This window comes from Ahaetulla prasina, chromosome 2, assembly GCF_028640845.1.
Source record: "Ahaetulla prasina isolate Xishuangbanna chromosome 2, ASM2864084v1, whole genome shotgun sequence".
In the NCBI taxonomy this organism is placed as follows: Eukaryota; Metazoa; Chordata; class Lepidosauria; order Squamata; family Colubridae; genus Ahaetulla; species Ahaetulla prasina.
This window is the reverse complement of record NC_080540.1, coordinates 133,101,118-133,123,595: the sequence shown is the minus strand read 5'-3', so window position 1 is coordinate 133,123,595 and position 22,478 is coordinate 133,101,118. Positions and strand designations below refer to the sequence as shown.

At 42.1% G+C, this 22,478-nt stretch overlaps 1 protein-coding gene across 2 annotated transcripts in view; it reads right to left on the bottom strand.

The window, feature by feature from the left end:
- CACNA1G (calcium voltage-gated channel subunit alpha1 G) overlaps positions 1-22,478 on the bottom strand; it is a 491,081-nt gene that overhangs the window by 42,874 nt on the left and 425,729 nt on the right. For both annotated transcript variants that reach the window (XM_058168253.1, XM_058168254.1), the window contains 6 exons: positions 13,425-13,534; positions 8,323-8,456; positions 6,718-6,788; positions 4,954-5,032; positions 4,726-4,847; positions 3,276-3,617 (listed from right to left, as the gene is read on the bottom strand). In XM_058168253.1, the coding sequence (XP_058024236.1) occupies positions 3,276-3,617; positions 4,726-4,847; positions 4,954-5,032; positions 6,718-6,788; positions 8,323-8,456; positions 13,425-13,534 (858 nt within the window). The remainder of the gene's footprint in view (positions 1-3,275; positions 3,618-4,725; positions 4,848-4,953; positions 5,033-6,717; positions 6,789-8,322; positions 8,457-13,424; positions 13,535-22,478) is intronic.

The window sequence follows — 22,478 nt, the reverse complement described above, 5'->3', positions numbered from 1 at the left end:
TTCAGTGCTGTTCTAACTTTGAACAGTCATTACATGAACTGTTGTAAAGTCAAGGACTACCTGTACTACAGAGAGGGCTCATGGAAACATCAGTTTAGCTACCTGTGGAAGCTCCGAATATGGACTGCTACATACAGTAATGTTTTACAATTGTTTTGTAGAAGTATCATCTGAACTCAGAAGTATCATCTGAATTTAAGATTATCTTCATGCATGGGGAGGAACAGGCTCAAGCTCAATCCCTCCAAGATGGAGTGGCTGTGGTTGCCGGCACCCCGATATAGTCAGCTGCAGCCGCAGCTGACTGTCGGGGGCGAGTCATTGGCCCCAAGGGAAAGGGTGCGCAACTTGGGTGTTCTCCTGGATGCACAGCTGTCGTTTGAAGATCATTTGACGGCCGTCTCCAGGAGAGCCTTTCACCAGGTTCGCCTGGTTCGCCAGTTGCGCCCCTTCCTCGATCAGGATGCCTTATGCACAGTCACTCATGCTCTCGTTACCTCTCGCCTGGATTATTGCAATGCTCTCTACATGGGGCTCCCCTTGAAGTGCACTCGGAGACTTCAGTTGGTCCAGAATGCAGCTGCGCAGGTGATAGAGGGAGTTCCACGTAGCTCCCATGTAACACCTCTCCTGCGCAGACTGCACTGGCTACCTGTGGTCTTTCGGGTGCGCTTCAAGGTTTTGGTTACCACCTTCAAAGCGCTCCATGGCTTGGGGCCTGGGTACTTACGGGACCGCCTGCTGTTACCTCATGCCTCCCACCGACCCGTATGCTCACACAGAGAGGGACTTCTCAGGGTGCCGTCCGCCAAACAATGTCGGCTGGCGGCCCCTAGGGGAAGATCCTTCTCTGTGGGGGCTCCTACTCTCTGGAATGAACTTCCCCCTGGTTTACGCCAAATACCTGACCTTCGGACCTTTCGCCGCGAATTGAAAACACATTTGTTTACTCACGCGGGGCTGGCTTAAGTTTTTCTTAAACTGCTTAAATTTTTTAAATTCTAAATTCTATTTATGTTTTAAATTGGGGTTTTTAGATTTTAAATTTTAATTTTTCGGCCAATTTTTATAATAAGTTTCTTAATTTAGTTTTTAATTGTACATTGTTTATGTTTTATCCTGGCTGTACACCGCCCTGAGTCCTTCGGGAGAAGGGCGGTCTAGAAATCCAATAAATAATAATAATAATAATAATCTCATAATTAAGATGGCGTAAGAACAATGGCTGCCTTTTGAATGGTTTTGAGCAGGGATGAAATGCTACCGGTGTTGGCCGGTTCGCCTGAACCGATAGTAAAAAATGCTATTGGTTCGCTGAACTGGTAGTAAAAAAAGTTAAAAAAAGGTTCCGAAGATCAGCTGAGCGATGCTCAGCTTTTTACTTTTACTTTTTAAAGCATTTTTAACTACCAGTTCCAGAGACGGGTAGTTAAAAATGCTTTCAAAAAGTTAAAAAAAGGTTCCCAAGCTTGCATGCCACAGATGATTTTCCCCCTAGCTGTTCTACTTACCTTCTGAAGCCTCCTTTTGGTGCATACTGCGCATGCACAGCATGCGTTTGGTGTGTATTTTGCATGCGCACGCACAGTGCGCTCTTGGCACACAGCGTGCATGCACAGCCAGTGAACTGGTAGTAAACCGGTTCAGATTTCACCACTGGTTTTGAAGTAGTTCCTTCCACAAAGCACATGCTACAATCAGAATTCAAAGTCTCTCAAATGGCAAATGGCTTTATGTCACCATCTAGTGAGCTGGCAAAGTCAAAAAGTCTAATCCATCTGAAATCCAAATGCTCCGGTTTAAATTATATACACAGCATCTCTGAGTTCCCTTTGACTTTCCATGATAAGGATTTAATTTGAGGTTACGGAAATAATTAAGAGTTTATAATTAAGAGTTGTCATCCTATGCATGCTTGCTCTAAATCCAGAGATTTATTTTCTAATAACTGAAACCTTAAAATATTGTGCTTGTATTGTGCATAGGATTCTGAAAGCAAATATGATTCTTAATTTCCATTTGCCAGGCTCCTAATTTCAGAAATGTCTGAGATGCTGAGATTAATATACAGTGTAAAGTTTCTGAAGTAACAAGGGGAGCAATAACTTAGCAGCAGTATTACTTTCTATGCAGGAAACAGCCAATGTGTATGATGCCATGAGTTCCCACAGCTATAACCTAATACAACAACGCATATAGTTTATGGAACATGCAAGCAAGGAAGCATGCTGATCACATGACTCTGCAGGGCTATAATATAGGAACTGTATTCCTCTTTCATCAACCATTTCTTGGAATGAAGAGATTTCAATTAAAGGGACACTGGCAAGGAGAAAGAGTACTTTCATTAGCTATTGAAATGACACTCAAGAGTTTAAAGATATAATTGGCATAATAATATGGGCAAATATTATTTGCAAAAGTAAGCATTTTTTTTTCTAAATCAAGAGACACCTTTCTTTCTGCGACAGGCTTTTATCAGGAAAAAAGAATTGGCAGTTTTAGAGAGTTTTGAGAAATTCTAACCTTCTAGTTTTGATCAGACACACTTAAAAAACTATTTGAATAATGAACAAACATATTACAGCAGTTTGCAATGAGCAATATTTCTGCAGGTAATGAATTTATGATCGATTAAGGAGGAGGAAAGGCAATTTCCATATATGAAAGAGGCGATTCCCCCACTCTACTCATATGTACTTGTTGGTGATTGTTGGTGCTATACTCATGTGAAGAATGGCTGGAAGTTTTAAACAATGAAACTGAATATTGCTCTGTAATTGCTCTAAAAAAATCAGACACCGACTTGAATAATGAAACTGCATACCAGTCATACAGATGCAACAGTGAGCAGGCACCCTTCTATACGGGTGCCTGATCTCTCACCTACTACATAGATGCATGATTCCATTGAGAAGCCTTTGAATTGCAAAGGCATCTTTGAGAAAAACCTTAGTGGCCTCTTCCCCAGCACTGCCAGTAATGAAAGCTGTGTCTGAGATCTCAGAGCCTCTGTTATAAATGAGCCGGTTAACGGGCTGCAGAATACTCTTTGCAACCGATTAATAATTTTGCATGGACATCTAATATGTTTTGGCCTGATTTTGTTGCGTAAGGCTTTTTTTCCAGATACTTGGGAATTTTGCAGAGAAAAAGGAATACAACTCTCTGATAAATCACTGGAACCACTCAAACTTAGATTTGAGTGTATATAGTATGTAGCTGGAGACAAGTGAAGGCCACTCCTCACTTCACCCACCACCTGAGGTTCTCACCATAGGATGAACCACAGACAGCTGAGAATTCACTTTGATTTGCATGGGGTTGGTGTATCCTCCAGGACTCTCAGGCCGTTCTCCTGTGTTACTGCTTGTCCACATGAAAGAGTCAGGTGGCTGCACGCCCGGTGTGATTGTCTTCATTTCCATTTCCAACTCCAGTTCCAGTTCTGCTTCTTCTTTAGCTTCCTTGTTGCTCTCCTCCAGGTGCTTCATCAGGACAGCAATCACCACATTCACCAGGACAAACTGGGCTGTCAGCACAAAAGAGACGAAGTAGATAGGCGAGATGACGGTGTTGTAACAGGTGGATTCCTCATCGCAGTCCCGCAATGTGTCCTGGGAGGGAACAGAGGGAAGTGAAGTGGAAATGGTTGTGGCTGAGAACTTCAGGCAACTACTTGTTGGGATTGGCAGTTTATGCCACTCAGATTCTAGCTTCAAGCCTATATGGCCAGACCCCATGTGGAAGATGGTGAATGAGTGTCCTCCATGTCAACCAGTTTCTATAGAATTTTAAGGACTTGCCCACTGAAAGATCTTTCTACTCTTCTAAATCGTCTTATTTTTCATACGCTGGATGAAATCTTTGAAAAGGCTACCCTCCCGCACACAGGCAAAATACATTCAGAACTGCATAACATTCTGACATCCATAGATAATTCAGTGTATTTGAAATGGCTGCTTTCTTGCTTTGGCCAAGACAGAGAGATTTCATGATCCCAACAGAATAGGCACAATCCACCAGAGCATTGGTAGGGGTGATTAGAGCCTGGGAAATGTCAATAACATCAATAATGTGCTGAGTTTGGACATTGGCATTGTTTGAAAACATTTACCTAACTCAGAAACTAATTACTCTGATTTTACTCATATTAAGCCTGTCCCTTTCGATTAGTTCTGGACAACTTTTTGGTGGCCTTATTTTAACTGAAATAAAATAGTAGGTTAGTACAAAATGACATTGTGTATATAGCCAGGAGTCTTTTAAAATTAGATACTTTAAAAAGTTTCAATACAAACAAGCCATGATGCCAAACTTCAGTTGCAAATTACAAAAGGATTCTGAAAGCTGCAAATGTCAATGAGGGCTACATGGTTCTGTGGGTTGCCTCTCCATGATCTTGATGATGTCACAATCACAATGTGATCCCTGATTGCCTAAGATCTATTCCATGAATAATGCAGAAAAAGAGAAAGCTTAATTAAGAATTGGGGGTGGGGTGGGGAAAGAACGATACTTATTGCTGCAAAAATTAGAAGAAACAATTTGGATAAGTATATATAATTTGTTATCTACTTGTATACCCTGAATACTGCTGCAGTATCTAACTTATACTTAAAATTCAGAGAATGAAAATATTCAAAACAGTAACTGTGTCTGTCTTTCAAGAAAATGTATGTTGTGTTTTTCTACTTATTTTTTTTTTTCTGATGGCAATTTTACCTTCATTATCCCATTCCAATTGTCTCCTGTGGATACCCGGAAGAGTGTGAGGAAAGCCATTCCAAAGTTGCGAAATGTTGCATGCCTCCCTAAACCCTCGCAGGGATGGGTGTCATCACATTCTATGTGTGCAATAAAAAAAATATAAAGACAATTTAGTCATAAAGGGTTTTTGTTGTTGTTGTTGCCACAAACAATTCTATAGTTCAGGCGGTGCAGAGAACTTACCAAGGTCCCCAAACAGCTCCACTCCAAGAGCTGCAAATATGAAAAACAACAACATGAAGAGGAGACCTAGATTCCCCACCTGCAAAGAGATAAGAAACAAAGGGGAAAAATACTCATTGAAGTTATACATCACCCAAGTAACTCTCACAATGAGGAATGTACATGCTATATTAGTCTCCCAAAGGTGGGGACATGCCACTTTACAGATACTGCTGAATTAGTTTTGTAAACAGTAAACATGGCCCACAGTGAGGGATGCCGGGAACTGTAATTCATCAATATTTGGACATTATTAAGTTTCTGCACCTGAATATATCTCCTTTCCTTCTTTAGCTTTACTAAATCTCATCTGGTCACCAGTCTAATGCTATGATTTCTTATGTGTGTGAACAAATACACCTACTTTAAATTTAGATGTCCATAGTGTCGGTCGTGACAGAACAACTTGCATTGAGAAAAATGATTCTGAAAAGCTTTTCCTGATCCCCAAATGCCCAGTTGAATAAATAAACCAGTTTTAAATGTCAAGCAACTAGTCCACTGACTACAACTTGCTCCAGTAAAAAAAAAAAGAAAATGTTTGAAAGTTTAAAAGCTGAGTATATGAGTATACATCAAGAGTTGTAGCTTTGGGATGTTGTGCACAGTGCATGGTGCCTAAGCACAATATCAGATTACACCCTGGCCCATGATATAACACTAACAAGAAATCTTGTCTTCTACATTTGGTGCTTTTCAGATGCATTGGACTATGGCACCACATGGCCACACTGCCTGGAAATTATGAGAATTAATACATCTGAAAGGGACCATGATGAAGAAACTTGTTCATGGTCTGGAAAATTAGCATTTCTGAGCTGTGGAATTGATCTTTGCTCTGAAGATCAGGAAAAAAAAATAAGGAAAAGAAAAATTAGCAGAGTGCTTTTTAGACTTTCATTTCTATTCAAGTTTTTAAATTTCAAAACAGGTTTAATTCCACACCATTAAATGTGTGTGACTTGTACTCATACAGCAAGTGTTGTCATGAGACCTCAATTCATTTGCTTTAGAGATTGGAATCTTTTCATGGGAAAGCAACATTCTCTTTTGAATTGGCACTAACTTGCACACAATGCCTCTTGCTCATGGATGGACAAACACAATACAATTTTCCTCCTCCATTCTATCCCCTCTATTTCATTAATGCAAGTTGCTTCTTACTTTTTCTTAATTTAAACAGATAGATGATTTCTGAATTAGCACAATCCTAACTCCCTTGCTCTTTTAAATTACTGATTTACTTTGGGGTATGTATTTGTACGGGTACAAATTATAGGAGAAGGAACGGCAGAACCTGAGAGGGGAGGCAGAGTTAAAAGAGGGATCACCCCAGAATATGTAGCCACAAGCAGATTTAACTACCCAGGGATTCTAAACTGATCCTTCTTTTAATTCTACCCCCAGATTCCGCTACTCCTTCTCCTTCACAAATGAATACTTATATCTGATACAATTTTCTTGAAAAGGCCAAATCGGTGATGATTAGCAAATGGATAACAAAACCAAGCAGGAGGCAAACTATACTGAAAAACATACTAGAAAAAGAATACTAGCTGAAGAATTCAGGGGAAAAGCAGTTGATTTCAGCCAATCCACAACAAAGTTCTAGCCTTCAAAAAGACACAAATGTAGGAAACATGTACAGAATTATCTAAATTCCTAAGATAATTAGACAGTGAAGGAAACTTAACTGAAGTCTGGATGATTAGACCGAAAGGTTACCTGAGGCAGTGCTTGCATGACTGTATCCAGAAGAGCTCTCATCCCTACAGCCATCTTCAGCAATTTTAACACTACAGAAAAAATGAAAGGTTTGTGATGTCATTGCCAAAATAATGATGCATGGAAAGGAAATGTAAATTTCAATATTCACAATAATTACCCAAAGAATCGTGTCCTAACATCCTCCACTAAAAGTTAATGTGCAAGACAATATTTTATGGAGTCTTCTCCAGCCTAGAAATCTTTGAATGTGTTGGACTTCAATTCCCAAACTTTACACTGGGCAAAGCTGTTCAGTGAGATATCCTATTATCAGAACATGGTGCCTAAAATGTATAAAAACTATGTCCTACACAGAGGTCCCAAGAATGAAGTCCCAATTCTTTCACTCACTAATTGAGGCGATGTCAACATTATAACAGGAATACAAAGGGGGCCTTTCCCCTCCCCCTCCCCCCGGCAACTGCTGAGCAAAGCAAACCAGTTTTCAAAGGTCAGAAATTTATCTAATCTACAGTTTCTGAAAATTCATCTCTGATCTGAAGAGCTAAGAGGCCAAGGAAATGCTCACTGATTTAAATGGCACCAAGACTGAGGAAGAAATCAAAGTTGTTTGTACTCTTTGATTCCAAATCTAGGACACAGCAATAGTGAGCTTGTGATCTTCCAAGCTAAGGACTTTATAGCCTAATGTCACCAAGCTCCACTTGTTCCATAATAAACTCCTTTAATATTTTGTTGCCTAGAGCAAACAACACCATGTATAATTAATAAATAACACCATTGAAATACAGTGGCAGAAATTAATCAGAGTAGTTGGGACTATTTTTTTTAACCCATTGCTATTTGTAATGTCTGACACCCAGTCAGGAGTTCACAGCTATAAAAGTAAACCTTTTTTTGAGGAGATATGCTAGTCTAGGATTGGAAAGACCTAGATACAAATCTTTGCTCAGCCATGAAGGTCAGTGATCTTGGATTGATCAGGTTGTCTCAATTTAACTATGTGCATAAAATGGGGGAAAGGGAGAACTTTGGGTGACACCTTGAGAACACAGAAATGGAGGAAGCTCCCTCTGTTGAGAGAAATCACTGATTCTGCTAGCCCTGAGAAATTAGTTCCAGGGATGCAAGATACCAAACTGACACCTTTTCCACACAAAGTATTTATTACTAGAAAATCGGTTGGCTATAATGAAGTTATTAGCAATAGCAGTACGACTTAGACTTATATATAGTGCTTCACAGCCCTCTCTAAGCAGTCAGCATATTGCCCCCAACAATCTGGGTCCTCATTTTACCAACCTTGGAAGGATGGAAGATTGAGTCAACCTTGAGCTGGTGAGACTTGAACTGCCGAACTGCCGGCAGTCATCAGTCAGCAGAATTAGCCTGTAGTACTGCATTCTAACCACCTCACCATCATGGCTCTTAGCTATTAGCCTGACTAATAAGGCAAAATAATAGACTATTAGCTTTGTAGTGGATGTTTATGCTGTATACGTGCTATGTAGAAGACTCTAGTATGCCAGAAATGATCAGTTCCTATTTTGCCAAAAGATTTATGGGTTGCAGAGCCCCAGAAACAATGGGGGGGGGACTGACCTCGAGCAATCCTGAGGACCCTCATAATGCGGATAATGGTAGGGTTGATGGGCAGTGATGCATTCACCTCAATCTCTTCCAACGTGATCCCCATGATGGACAAGAGAACAATTGCTAGGTCTAATTGATTCCATCTGAAGGTGAGAGAAAAATCAAATGGGAAAAAATGCTAAATTATTTGTTAGCAAAGGAGGGGGTTATGTGACAAAGAATTCCAATCATTTCAGGCATTTATGCATTCATGAGCTGACACTCCACCTTCAGCAGTTTGTGAGAGGAAACAAATTAAACAAAAGATGTATTATTAGGATACAAATTTAGTAAAGTCTGAATACACCGCTACCTGGAACGGAGAAGGCATAAATGAATTAATCTGCAGGACAATAGAAAGGATAAAAAGATAATGTTGACTTCCATTCCTTTAAATGTTTTACTCAAACTACCATACATTTCTCTAAACATTTTATTCAACTGAATCTAGTTTTTTCAAAATCTTTTTTTTAAAAAGATTTTTTCTTGGTTTAATTGCTATTGTGGGTGGAGGAGTTATGTAAGGAAGATTTTCAAGGTTATATGGCAAAGATGTGGTTCAGGTACAAATGAAGAACACGATGCTCTTGATGGAGAAGTATCACATTAATTCTATATTTATTTATTTATTTTATTTATTATTTACACTTCTATACCGCCCTTCTCCGAAGACTCAGGGCGGTTTACAGCCAAGTTAAAAAGACATATACAAAAATTAAAACACAATATTTGAAAATTTAAAAATCTGAAACCATAAGGCCGAATATTAAAATAACAAGTAATAAAACCACTCAATTAAAAATTACTCTTAGGCCAACCCTGCTCGTTGAAACAAAAAAGTCTTGAGCTCGTGCTTAAAGGCCCGGAGGTCGGGAAGAAGGCGTAGCCCCAGAGGCAGTTCGTTCCATAGGCTAGGTGCACCCACAGAGAAGGCTCTTCCCCTGGGGGCTGCCAGCCGACATTGTTTAGCTGACGGCACCCCGAGGAGACCCTCCCTGTGGGAGCGCACAGGTCGATGGGAGGCTATTGGTGGCAGTAGGCGGTCCCATAAGTAACCTGGTCCTATGCCATGGAGTGCTTTAAAGGTGATCACCAACACCTTGAATTGCACGCGGAAGACCACCGGCAACCAGTGCAGCTTGCGTAGGAGAGGTGTTATATGGAAGCTCCGAGACGCTCCCTCTATCCCCCGCGCAGCCGCATTCTGTACCAGTTGAAGTCTCCCGGTGCTCTTCAAGGGGAGCCCCATGTAGAGAGCATTGCAGTAATCCAGGCGGGAGGTAATGAGGGCATGAGTGACCGTGCATAACGAATCCCGGTTCAGGAAGGGACGCAGTTGGCGGATCAGGCGAACCTGATAAAAAGCTCCCCTGGCAACGGCCGTCAAGTGTTCTTCCAACGACAGCCGCGCATCCAGGAGAATGCCTAAGCTGCGAACCAACTCCCTGGGGGCCAGTGACTCACCCCCCACAGTCAGTGACGGAACTAACTGACTGTACCGGAACGCCGGCATCCACAGCCACTCCGTCTTGGATGGGTTGAGTCGAAGTCTGTTCGTCCCGATTCAGACCCGAACGGCTTCAAGGCACCAGGAAATCACATCGACGGCTTTGTTGGGGTGATCCGGGGTGGAAATGTACTGTTGAGTGTCATCAGCGTACAGCTGGCAACTCACCCCAAAACCACGGATGATCTCCCCCAACGGTTTCATATAGATGTTGAACAGGAGGGGCGAGAGAACCGACCCCTGTGGCACCCCACATGTGAGGTGCCTCGCGGTCGATCTCTGCCCCCCTGCCAACACTGTCTGCAAGCGGTCGGAGAGATAGGAGGAGAACCAACGAAAAATGGTGCCTCCCACTCCCAGGCCCCCCCAACCACTGCAGCAAGATACCATGGTCGATGGTATCAAAAGCCGCTGACAGATCAAGTAGGACCAGGATAGAGGAACAACCCCTATCCCGGGCCCTCCAGAGATCATCAACCAACGCGACCAAAGCCATCTCCGTGCTGTACCCAGGCCGGAAGCCGGACTGGCACGGGTCTAGATAAACAGTTCCATCCAGGTACCGAGGGAGCGGATGTGCTACAACACTCTCAACAACCTTTGCCACAAAACGAAGGTTAGAGACCGGACGGTAGTTCGATAAAATAGCTGGATCCAGGGAAGACTTCTTGAGGAGGGGTCTCACCACCGCCTCTTTCAAGGCTGTGGGGAAGATACCCTCCTTCAAAGAAGTGTTAACAATTCTCTGAAGCCAGCCTCGTGTAACCTCCTGTGTGGCCAGTACCAACCAGGAGGGACACGGGTCCAATAAACATGTGGTAGCATTCAGCCCTCTCAGTATCCTGTCCATGTCCTTGGGAGTCACAGAATCGAATTCCCCCCAAATAATATTCTCAAGAGCTGCCTCCGCCGTCCCACCCGAATCTACCCAATCAGCATCCAGCCCGTCCCGGATCTGAGCGATTTTATCGTGCAGATACATTCCAAACTCCTCAGCACGTCCTTGCAAGGGATCCTCCCGAGCTCCCTGGAAAAGCAGAGAGCGGGTCACTCTAAACAAGGCGGCTGGGCGGTTATCTGTCAATGTGATAAGGACGGAAAAGTATTCCCACTTTGCCGTCCCTATTGCCACTAAGTAGGCCTGAATATAAGACCGTACTAGTGTTTGGTCAGATTCGGAATGGCTGGCCCTCCAGATGCTCTCTAGGCGTCTTTTCCGGCGCTTCATCTCTCTCAGCTCCTCAGAGAACCAAGGAGCTGGTCGAGAACGGCGCCGGGTCAGAGGCCGCAAAGGCACGACACGATCCAAAGCCCCTGCTGCCGCCGTTTCCCAGGCAGCGACAAGTTCTTCATTCATATGAGCCAAGTTTATTCAATATGCTCACTTTTTGGGTCTATATATGTGTGTCTGTGTCTGAGAGAGTTCTTCACAATTTAATCAGCTCACTAAAATAATGACAAATAACTAGTACCGAGAAACTCTCTGTTTTGCCGCTACTGCTCTATAAGTACTGTAAATGCATTATTTGGGACTGCTGAACATATGGGGAGATATGACAGTGCCACTAAGAGCTAACTGTTCTGTATGCTCATGAGCAAATTAGATTCAAGATCCCCATTTGGCACACATGGGCACATTTAGAATCGTGAGACCAGGTTAGGAACACAAAATGGCTATCATGGCAAACATGACCATCTTTCCTGAGTTTATTTATTTATTTATTTATTTATTTATTATTCGTATTTGTATACCGCCCTATCTCCCGAAGGACTCAGGGCGGTTCACAGGCAAGTAAAAAACATATATATACAAATTAAGAAAACCATTAAAAAACTTATTCTAAAAGCCAAATTATTAAAAATAGTATAAATATTAAAACCAATTTAAAACCCCTATAAAATTTAAAAACTAGTCCAGTCCTGCGCAAATGAATAGGTGTGTTTTAAGCTCGCGACGGAAGGTTCGGAGGTCCGGAAGTTGACGGAGTCCTGGGGGGAGTTCGTTCCAGAGGGTGGGGGCCCCCACAGAGAAGGCCCTTCCCCGGAAGGCCACAGGTAGCCAGTGCAGTCTGCGCAGGAAAGGTGTCATACGGGAGCCACGAGGGGCTCCCTCTATAACCCGCGCAGCCGCATTCTGAACTAACTGCAGTCTCCGGATGCCCTCCGGATGCTCTTCACTGTCCCCTCTAATCTCCCCATATAGTAGCTGTCACCTCAGTTTGCCTTTGACATTTTACTAAATAGGTAGGCGTGCCAAGCTGTAGTCTCCTTTCATTTCTTTAAAAAGAATGCTTCAAGGATAATCGCATTTTTGGGAATAAAGATTGTGTCTGAGGCTGGTATTTTGCATTGCAGCATGCTAACTTCTCATTTTAAAAACATAAAAGAATAAAGACACAAGCTATAGGAAGCAACAAGGGGGGAGCCAGCATTTTTTCTGGTGCTTATGAGGGATACAGTGATGACCCAAGTTATCAGTGTGATGGGAAGAGGATTGGTTCACATTACAGGTAGTCCTTGACTTATGATCACAATCGGTATTGGAACTTCAATATGGTCATTAAGTGAGTTGCGCGTGATCTTATGATCTTTTTGTGATGGGGTCCTTAAGCAAATCAATGCAGTCATTAAGTGATTCATGCAGTCGTTAAGCAAATCTGGCTTTTCCCAATGACTTTGCTTGTTCGAAGCTCCTGGGAAGGCTGCAAATGGTGATCACATGACCCCAGACGCTGTAACCATTGTAAATACATGCCAGTTGCCAAGTGTCCAAATTTTGACCAGGGACCACTGGGACACTGTGATGGTCATAAGTGCGAGGATCAGTCATCACTTTTTCAATGTCGTTGTTAAACAAATATTTGTAAGGTTGAGGACTACCTGTAGTAAGAGAGTTACAGCTGCTGCAAAGGTGTGATGATGTGGTGGAGCAAAATCCACCAATAAGACATGAGTTTAGGGTCAATTACTGCATTATATGATTTTACCATAAAAAGTTTATCAAAACACTTACTCCTTCATAGAGGGAAGCAGAAATTAAGAAAAATGGGTATCCATGTTCTTATGTACTTCTGTATAATTTATATTGAATTAGCAGAGATGAAATATCCATATAAGGAGCTGGGAATACTTCTATACATCACAGCTAACTCAGCTAGTTTCAAATAGGAAATAAACCTGGCATTTTTCTGAGTTTTGTCCATTTATTTTCCTATTTTTTATTAATGCTTTAACTAAACCAGGACTGATTCTAATATGATGAGGATCCATTTTAGAAAGATTTTGAGGTACAATTAAAAAGACAGAAAATTACTATGTGGGTGTTCCTATTTTTCCAGAAGGTTTTCTCTTTTTTTAGCTGTCACAAGAAAAGATACTATTTATATATTTAACTATTTTTTCCTTTAATTAGTATATTAGCATTAAGAATGGGCCAATAACTCATTTTCATCCACATATTTAGACAACAGAAAGAGCTGTAACTGGAAACATTAGGAATGGCACTTTTTGAAGGAAAAACACACACACAAAAACACCTGGCAATGTTATTCTGAGTCATTATTACCTATCTTGAAAGAACCGACGAAAGCCAAATGCAATGAGCTTGAAAACTGATTCCATGACAAAGATGATTGTGAAAATGTAATTGCAGATCTTCAGAGCTTCCTCAAGAATCTGAAAGCAGAGAGACAAATGGTAGATTACTGCATACGGTAAGGAGGATATTGGCAAATTTCATTTTCAGCTGAATCCATTATATCCCCTGCCTTATAGGAAAAAGAGTGAACTGCTAAATGAACAGAAGCCTGTAAATGTAAACCTATCAGACTCCTGGATAGTGTGAGCTTTTGAAATGCTGCTGTCATTCCAGGTAAAGAGATGATAAGGGCAAAAATCTAACTTTTGATGCTTTATGGGAAAGCTGACAACAGCAACAAGCTTGGGACCTAAATATCATGAGGACTGCCTACATCCATTGGGGTTTGCCCATGCAAAAGAACTGGAGGAGTGGACTCTCTTCCCATCCTTTATTTAAGAGAATGTCACTTGTAGGTATCCCAGAGAACAGCATCCCCACTTATTCCCTGTGTGCACGCTAAAGAAGTGGGGACTCTTCTGAGCAGGCTGTCTCTGGGATCTCTGCAGGTGACATATTCTTAAATAAAGGATAAGAAAAAAGTCCAAATCAGAGGGGGGTTTCAGCAGGTTCTGACCAGTTCTGGAGAACCGGTAGTGGAAATTTTGAGTAGTTCGGAGAACCGGTAGTAAAAATTCTGACTGGTCCCTCCCCCGTCTATTCTCTGCCTCCCAAATCCCAGCTGATCGGGAGGAGATGGGGATTTTGCAGTTATCTTTCCCTGCCACGCTCACCAAGCGTGGCAGGGCACGACCGAAGAACTAGTTGCGGCCTGGGAACAGGCCGCAGCTGGGGCTTTGGACCGTGTCGTGCCTTTGCGGCCTCTGACCCAGCGCAGATCTCAATTGGCTCCTTGGTTCTCCGAGGAGCTGAGAGAGATGAAACGCCGGAGAAGACGCCTAGAGAGTACCTGGAGGTCCAGCCGTTTCAAGGCTGATCGGACACTAGTTAGGTCTTTTATGAAGACCTACCTAGTGGCACTGAGGGAGGCGAAACGTTCTTACGTTTCCACCCTCATTGCGTCGGCAGATAACCGCCCGGCCGCCCTGTTTCGGGTGACCCGCTCCCTCCTACACCAGGGGGGAGGGGATGACCCCTTGCAGGGACGTGCTGAGGAGTTTAGTGGTTATCTATACGATAAAATCGCTCACCTTCGGGATAGTTTGGACCAAGATTGTGATGATCCGGATGAGATGACTGAGACACGTCTTGTTGATGTTGTTTGGGATGAGTTTGATTCTGTGGCTCCCGAGGACATGGACAGGTTGCTGGGGAGGTTACACGCCACTACATGTTTACTGGACCCGTGTCCCTCCTGGCTGGTGCTGGCCACTCAGGAGGTGACACGAGGCTGGCTCCGGGGAATTATAAATGCTTCTTTGTTGGAAGGGGTCTTTCCTGCCGCCTTTAAAGAGGCGGTGGTGAGACCCCTCCTTAAGAAGCCTTCCCTGGACCCAGCTATTTTGGGTAATTACCGTCCAGTCTCTAACCTTCGCTTTGTGGCGAAGGTTGTAGAGAGTGTGGTGGCATGGCAGCTTCCCCAGTACCTGGATGAAGCTGTCTATCTAGACCCGTTCCAGTCTGGCTTCCGGTCCGGGTATAGCACGGAGACAGCTTTGGTCGCGTTGGTGGATGACCTCTGGAGGGGCAGGGATAGGGGTTGTTCCTCTGCCCTGGTCCTGTTAGATCTTTCATCGGCTTTTGATACCATCGACCATGGTATCTTGCTGCGCCGGTTGGGGAGTTTGGGAGTGGGAGGCACCGTTTATCGGTGATTCTCCTCCTATCTCTCTGACCGGTCGCAGACGGTGTTGACAGGAGGGCAGAGATCGACCGCGAGGCGCCTTACTTGTGGGGTGCCTCAGGGATCGATTCTCTTGCCTCTCCTGTTCAACATCTATATGAAGCCGTTGTGCGAGGTCATCAGTGGCTTCGGGGTGAGTTATCAGCTGTACGCTGATGACACTCAGCTGTACTTTTCCACCCCGGGCCACCTCAACGAAGCTGTCGAAGTGTTGTCCCATTGCCTGGAGGCCATACGGGTCTGGAAGGGGAGAGAGAAACAGACTCATACTCAATCTATCCAAGACGGAGTGGCTGTGGATGCCGGCACCCCGGTATAGTCAGCTGCAACTGCGGCTGTCTGTTGGGGGCGAGTCACTGGCCCCAACAGAGAGGGTACGCAACTTGGGCGTTCTCCTGGATGGACGGCTGTCGTTTGAAGATCACCTGGCGGCCGTCTCCAGGAGAGCCTTTTACCAGGTTCGCCTGGTTCGCCAGTTGCGCCCCTTTCTGGACTGGGATGCCTTATGCACGGTCACTCATGCTCTTGTCACTTCTCGTCTGGATTATTGCAATGCTCTCTACATGGGGCTACCCCTGAAGTGCACTCGGAGACTCCAGTTAGTCCAGAATGCAACTGCGTGGGTGATTGAGGGAGCTCCACGTTGCTCCCGGGTAACACCACTCCTGCGCAGTCTGCACTGGCTACCTGTGGTCTTTCGGGTGCGCTTCAAGGTTCTGGTTACCACCTTTAAAGCGCTCCATGGCTTAGGGCCCGGGTACTTACGGGACCGCCTGCTGTTACCTTATGCCTCCCACCGACCCGTACGCTCTCACAGAGAGGATCTTCTCAGGGTGCCGTCCGCCAAGCAATGTCGGCTGGCGGCCCCCAGGGGAAGGGCCTTCTCTGTTGGAGCACCTACCCTCTGGAACGAACTTCCCCCTGGTTTGCGCCAATTATCTGACCTTCGGACCTTTCGTCGGGAATTAAAAACTTATTTATTTATCCAAGCGGGACTGGCTTGATTTTTAAATTTTTCAAATTTTTAATTTTTAGTAATTTTATATGGGGTATTTTAGGTTGGGTCAATTTGACGGTTTTAATTTGGCCATTATTGAATATGTATTTTAATTGATATTTTAAATTTGTATATTTAACTGTTTTAACCTTGGCTGTACACCGCCCTGAGTCCTTCGGGAGAAGGGCGGTAAAAAAATTTAAATAAATAAATAAATAAATAAATAAGCCACGCCCACCAAGCCATGCCATGCTCACCAAGCCACACCCACAGAACCGGTAGTAAATTTTTTTGAAACCCACCACTGGTTCAAATGGCATCATCTCTCCCCCCCCCCCCAAGAAGATCAGATCCTTCCTCGTTAATAGTCCAGAAAACTATTAAGACCTGGCTATTCCAAAAAAATTGCAGTGAGAGGTCCTTGGGCAGAGAGAGGTCCTCTGCTACAAGATTTGTCCATGTAAATTTATCCCTTAGGAGCAAAGTGTATTGCAATTGTCAGTTGTTGGTTTGCCTTGCCCTTTCTTTTGTTATTTTGATGTACATTTTGATTAATCGCCTTACTGGAGAGGGTCTTATGGTCTGTTTTTGTGGATTAGACTGGCATATAAATCCAAGCATATGCAAGCAAACAATCAATTTAGGCTGGACAAATAACAATTCCCTTCGCCTTAGTTCTCCAAAAGACAGAATCTATTACTAATATATCAATGCTGCCTTTTGTAAAATATTGCTACCAAGAATGTATTGGCAAGGAGAGACTTTTGGGAGATAAAATCCTAATTGTCGAATGAAAGAATTTCATGAATATTTAATCCTGATTCCAAATTTAGAGAGAAAAGTTAGGTTATTATGGGAAGAAAATACCATGTAGTCATTAGAGGGAAAAGATCTGTACAGGAAGTCATTGATTTATGACTATAATTAGTATCGGATTTTCTGTCACTAAGTGATATGATTTATAAAGCACAATATCATGTGACAACATAACTGAGCAATGGCATTCTTGTTGCTGTCATTAACCCACTTCCACTGATCATTAGCTGAGGACCCACCCCAAGCCAAGCCATTTCAGGTTTGGCACTCCCCTAGGCCTAAGCCTCGATAGCGTAAGGGACTGCCTCCAATTCAACTTTCCCACATACCTATCTACCCCCATCTCTGCTCTTTTGAACATTCTGCACCCTGTTTTATGGGGCAGCAAGCCATGCCATAGGGGCTGCTTGCCATGCTGTGGCTCAAAGGCTTCTTGGCATGATATGGCTCAAAGACTGCAAGAAGTCACTAAGCTGCAGCGCAGTGGAAGCCTTTCATAGCATTAAACCATCAGGATTATCTGTAGATAAAATATAGAAAAAATAAAACATCATGGAAATAGAGGCAAGTGTCCCAATTCCAGTTTTTAATCTTCATTGCAGTCATGATGCTTATTTTAAGAAGAGGATATTAGGAATGGTGGAAGATTTTGCAGTTTGCTTGTGAGCAGAATAGCTGAAAAGTGTGGGATTCCATCTAAATTCACAGTCGGGGTGTAGCCTTTATGGAGGCCTAGCCAAATCTCAATTCTGTGGAATTAATCATTCTACAGATTAAAAGATTTTCTTTTATGGCAGGATAAGATTCCTCTTGGTGAGTTTCATTTTTTTAGGGGGGGATTTACAAAACTAAAAATGTAAAGATTAAAAATATTTGGCAAAAAATCTTAAGAGATGATTTAACAAAGTTTAAAATGGACAAAGGCAATAGTTATAATTAAAAAATAAATTATTTTATGAAAGTGTATTGGAATAACTGTAACTGAATTAGGCAACTGAATCAGACCTACCATGGGAATGGCTTTTTTAAAAAAAACTTATTACTGCATTTTACTTAAGACTGCAGACAGTTTATGGAAATTACAAATCAGAGGATAAATGAAACATGAGTAGACTCTGTGCATGATTGTAACCATAAAGATGTTGATGTTTGACTGCAATATAGAATTAAAGGCACAGGAAGATAAAAGAAGAAAAAAAGGAGAGATTTTGCCTTCCTTCTTTCCCTTGAGATACTTTTACTTTTGGATTGCAACATGAGAACTCAAAAAGAAGGTAGAGAGAGAAGGAGAGTATCATTAGAACAGCCTGAAGAGAAAGCAATAAAATTTTTTTTTGACTAAGTTGGCAGTAAATTGACTGAATTACTTGAGACTACATTTACAACTTTGAAGAAACAGAATGGATAAAAGATTTGTAAAGATGAAATAGGAGATGAAGAATAAGTTAAAAAGAAGGAAATAAAGTAAGTATCTGGAAATATAAAACAAGTTATGATAGAGTAGAAATGATGGATCATGTCAGAAATTATTCACAAAATCGAAGAAAGAACTGTATAATTTGCCTCCATTAGAATTGAGAGAGAAATAATTTTGTCTGAAGTTTAGAGTCATTCCAGAGAATTCTGATGAAAATATTAGAGAAAAAATTATACAAGGTTTGACAAATTTTAGATTGAGAAGACACAGAGGCAGAGATAAAGTTTACAGACTGTTGGGGGAAAAAAGGCATGGGACTTTGTTTTTATATATGATAATATCGGACCTTTCGTCGTGAGCTAAAACATATTTATTTATTCAAGCAGGACTGGCATAAATAGTTGGTTTTAAATTGGGGTTTTATTAATGTTTTAAATTTTTAAATCTATTTTAATTATCAGCCGTTTAGTAATAGTTTTATTTTAAATTCTTTTTAATTGTATATATCCTGTATTTTACTTTGGCTGTACACCGCCCTGAGTCCTTCGGGAGAAGGGCGGTATAAAAATTTAATAAAATAAATAAATAAATAAATAAATAAATAATGGCAGTAAACTTTTATATGCACAGAAGTGGAAAATTTCTACATTATCTACCATAGAGCAATCTATGGTGAAGAGGATGGAACTTGCTGATATGGGCAGATTGACATCTTTGATCAGAGAAAATACATTGTCAATATGTATTGCTGACTGGAAACCTTTTATAGATTTTTTTTTTGCATGAAATAGAAGAAAATGAACTTATATCTTTTTGATGATTAGAAAACTAATCATCATTTCTCTTAAAACTAAATAATTTCTCCTAAAACTAAAATCGTACGGCATCTCAGGACCCCTCCACAATTGGATAACAGCTTTCCTGTCAAACAGACAACAAGTGGTCAAAATTGGCAGTGCTCTATCAAATCCTGTTCCTGTCAATAGCGGCATTCCCCAAGGCAGCGTTCTTGGTCGAACACTCTTCATATTATACATAAATGATCTCTGTGACCATATTATATGTAATTGTGTTCTCTTTGCTGGCGATGTCAAACTTTTTAACACCACCAACAATATAGCTACCCTTCAAAAAGACCTTGTGTCAGAATGGTCTCAAACTTGGCAATTCCAAATCTCAACCAGCAAATGCTCTCTTACACATTGGAAAAAAGAATCTAAACACTAAATACAAACTCGATGGACATTACCTTACAAATGACCCCCACCCTGTTAAAGACCTTGGAGTTTTCATATCAAATAATCTAAGTGCCAAAGCCCACTACAACTACATCACAAAAAAGGCTTTAAGAGTTGTAAACCTAATCTTGGGTAGCTTCTTCTCCAGAAACACTACACTACTAACCAGAGCATACAAAACATTTGCTAGACCAATTCTTGAATACAGCTCGCCTGTCTTGAACCCATACCACATTTCAGACATCAATACAATTGAGCGTGTCCAGAAATATTTTACAAGAAGAGTTCTCCACTCCTCTGAATACAACAAAATACCTTATGCCACCAGACTTGAAATCCTGGGTTTAGAAAACTTAGAACTCCGCCGCCTTCGACAGGACCTGAGTTTAACTCATAGAATCATTTATTACAATGTCCTTCCTGTTGAAGACTACTTCAGCTTCAATCACAATAATACACGAACGCACAATAGATTTAAGCTTAATATTAACCGCTCCAATCTTGATTGCAGAAAATATGACTTTAATAATAATAATAATAATAATAATAATAATAATAATAATAATAATTTAATTTGTATACCGCCCTTCTCCCGGAGGACTCAGGGCGGTGAACAAGGCAGATAAAATAAAGACAATACATTCAATAAAAACAATATTTTAAAAAACTTATTCCAATAGCCTAAATTTAAAATACAATACGAAATATAAAATAAACCCCAATAAAATCCATATTTAAAACCCTATTAAGCCAGTCCTGCTCGAAAGAATAGATATGTTTTAAGCTCGCGGCGAAAAGTCCGGAGGTCTGGAAGTTGTCGAAGTCCTGGGGGAAGCTCATTCCAGAGGGTAGGTGCCCCCACAGAGAAGGCTCTCCCCCTGGGGGTCGCCAGCCTGCACTGTCTGGCTGACGGCACCCTGAGGAGGCCCTCTCTATGAGAGCGTACCGGTCGGTGGGAGGCATGTGGTAACAGAAGGCGGTCCCGAAGATATCCCGGTCCTATGCCATGGAGCGCTTTAAAGGTGGTAACCAACACCTTGAAGTGCACTCGGAAAACCACAGGTAGCCAGTGCAGCCTTGCAGGATCGGTGTTCTATGGAGCCACGAGTGGCTCCTCTATCACCCGCGGCTGCATTCTGAACTAACTGAAGTCTCCGGTGCACCTCAAGGGAGCCCCATGTAGAGGCGTTACAGTAGTCCAGGCGAAGTGGCGAGGGCATGAGTGACCGTGCATAAGGCATCCCGGTCTAGAAAGGGGCGCAACTGGCGGACCAGGCGAACCTGGTAAAAAGCTCTCCTGGAGACGGTCGCCAAATGATCTTCAAAGGACAACCGTCCATCCAGGAGAACCCCCAAATTGCGCACCCTCTCCATTGGGGCCAATGATTCGCCCCCAACAGTCAGCCGCGGTTGCAGCTGACTGTACCGGGATGCTGGCATCCACAGCCACTCAGTCTTGGAGGGGTTGAGCTTGAGCCTGTTTCTCCCCATCCAGACCCGTACGGCCTCCACACACCGAGACAACACTTCAACAGCTTCATTGGGGTGGTCAGGGGTGGAAATGTACAGCTGGGTGTCATCCGCGTACAGTTGATAACTTTAGTAACAGAGTTGTTAATACTTGGAATACACTACCTGACTCTGTGGTCTCTTCCCAAAATTCCCAAATCTTTAACCAAAAACTGTCTACTATTGACCTCACCCCATTCCTAAGAGGTCTGTAAGGGGCGTGCATAAGAGCACAAACGTGCCTACCGTTCCTGTCCTATTGTTTCCTTTCATTATAACCAATTAACATAGTTATTACATACTTATGCTTATATATATGCTTATATATCGTATAGTTATTTCATGCTTATGCTTATATATACTGTTGTGACAAAATAAATAAATAAATAAAATAAATAAATAAATAATAAAATAAGGTTATTAAAAATGAATGATGTTGTAACGATAGAGCAAGAGGTAAATTTATACTTATAACTGCTGTAAAGAAAGTTGAAAGCCTTTCTTTCTTTCTTTCTTTCTTTCTTTCTTTCTTTCTTTCTTTCTTTCTTTCTTTCTTTCTTTACTTCCTTCCTTCCTTCCTTCCTTCCTTCCTTCCTTCCTTCCTTCCTTCCTCCTTCCTTCCTTCCTTCCATCCTTCCTTCCTTCTTTGCTTCCTTCCTTCCCTCCCGCCCTGTACACACAGTTCATCAAACTTACTTGGCTCATTTTATCGGTATAAGACTACTATTATATTTAGATGCTGACATTGGCAGACAGAATTAGCTAAACATTTGTGGAAAAAACCATAACAATGGCTGCATACTTTGATGTTTCATAATCATACAAAGCTACTCACTGATAAGACACAATTAACAATCTACTTTAGCATGGAATGTAAGTGTGGATCATAGTACAGGTAACCAGCTGCTTGTACAAGATGAACCAGCCACCGAGACTGCATATTCCCATATTTTCTCATCATATTAGACTTTTAAGTACTGTTGAGTTTCCATCTCTACTTCACCTTTTTTTACCTATGGCATTTGTTCCTCCTCAAAGCAATAGGAAATAAAAATAACTCTGGTACACAAATTGGCAGCCATTTAACTGTCATAAGTAAGTGATTTGGAAGCAGTTGTTCTTATAATTTGAATGTACAATTTTAAATGGAAGAGTGCTTCTGCTAATGGAGCAGGGAGTAGCTGCTCAGCCAAAAAGCTGA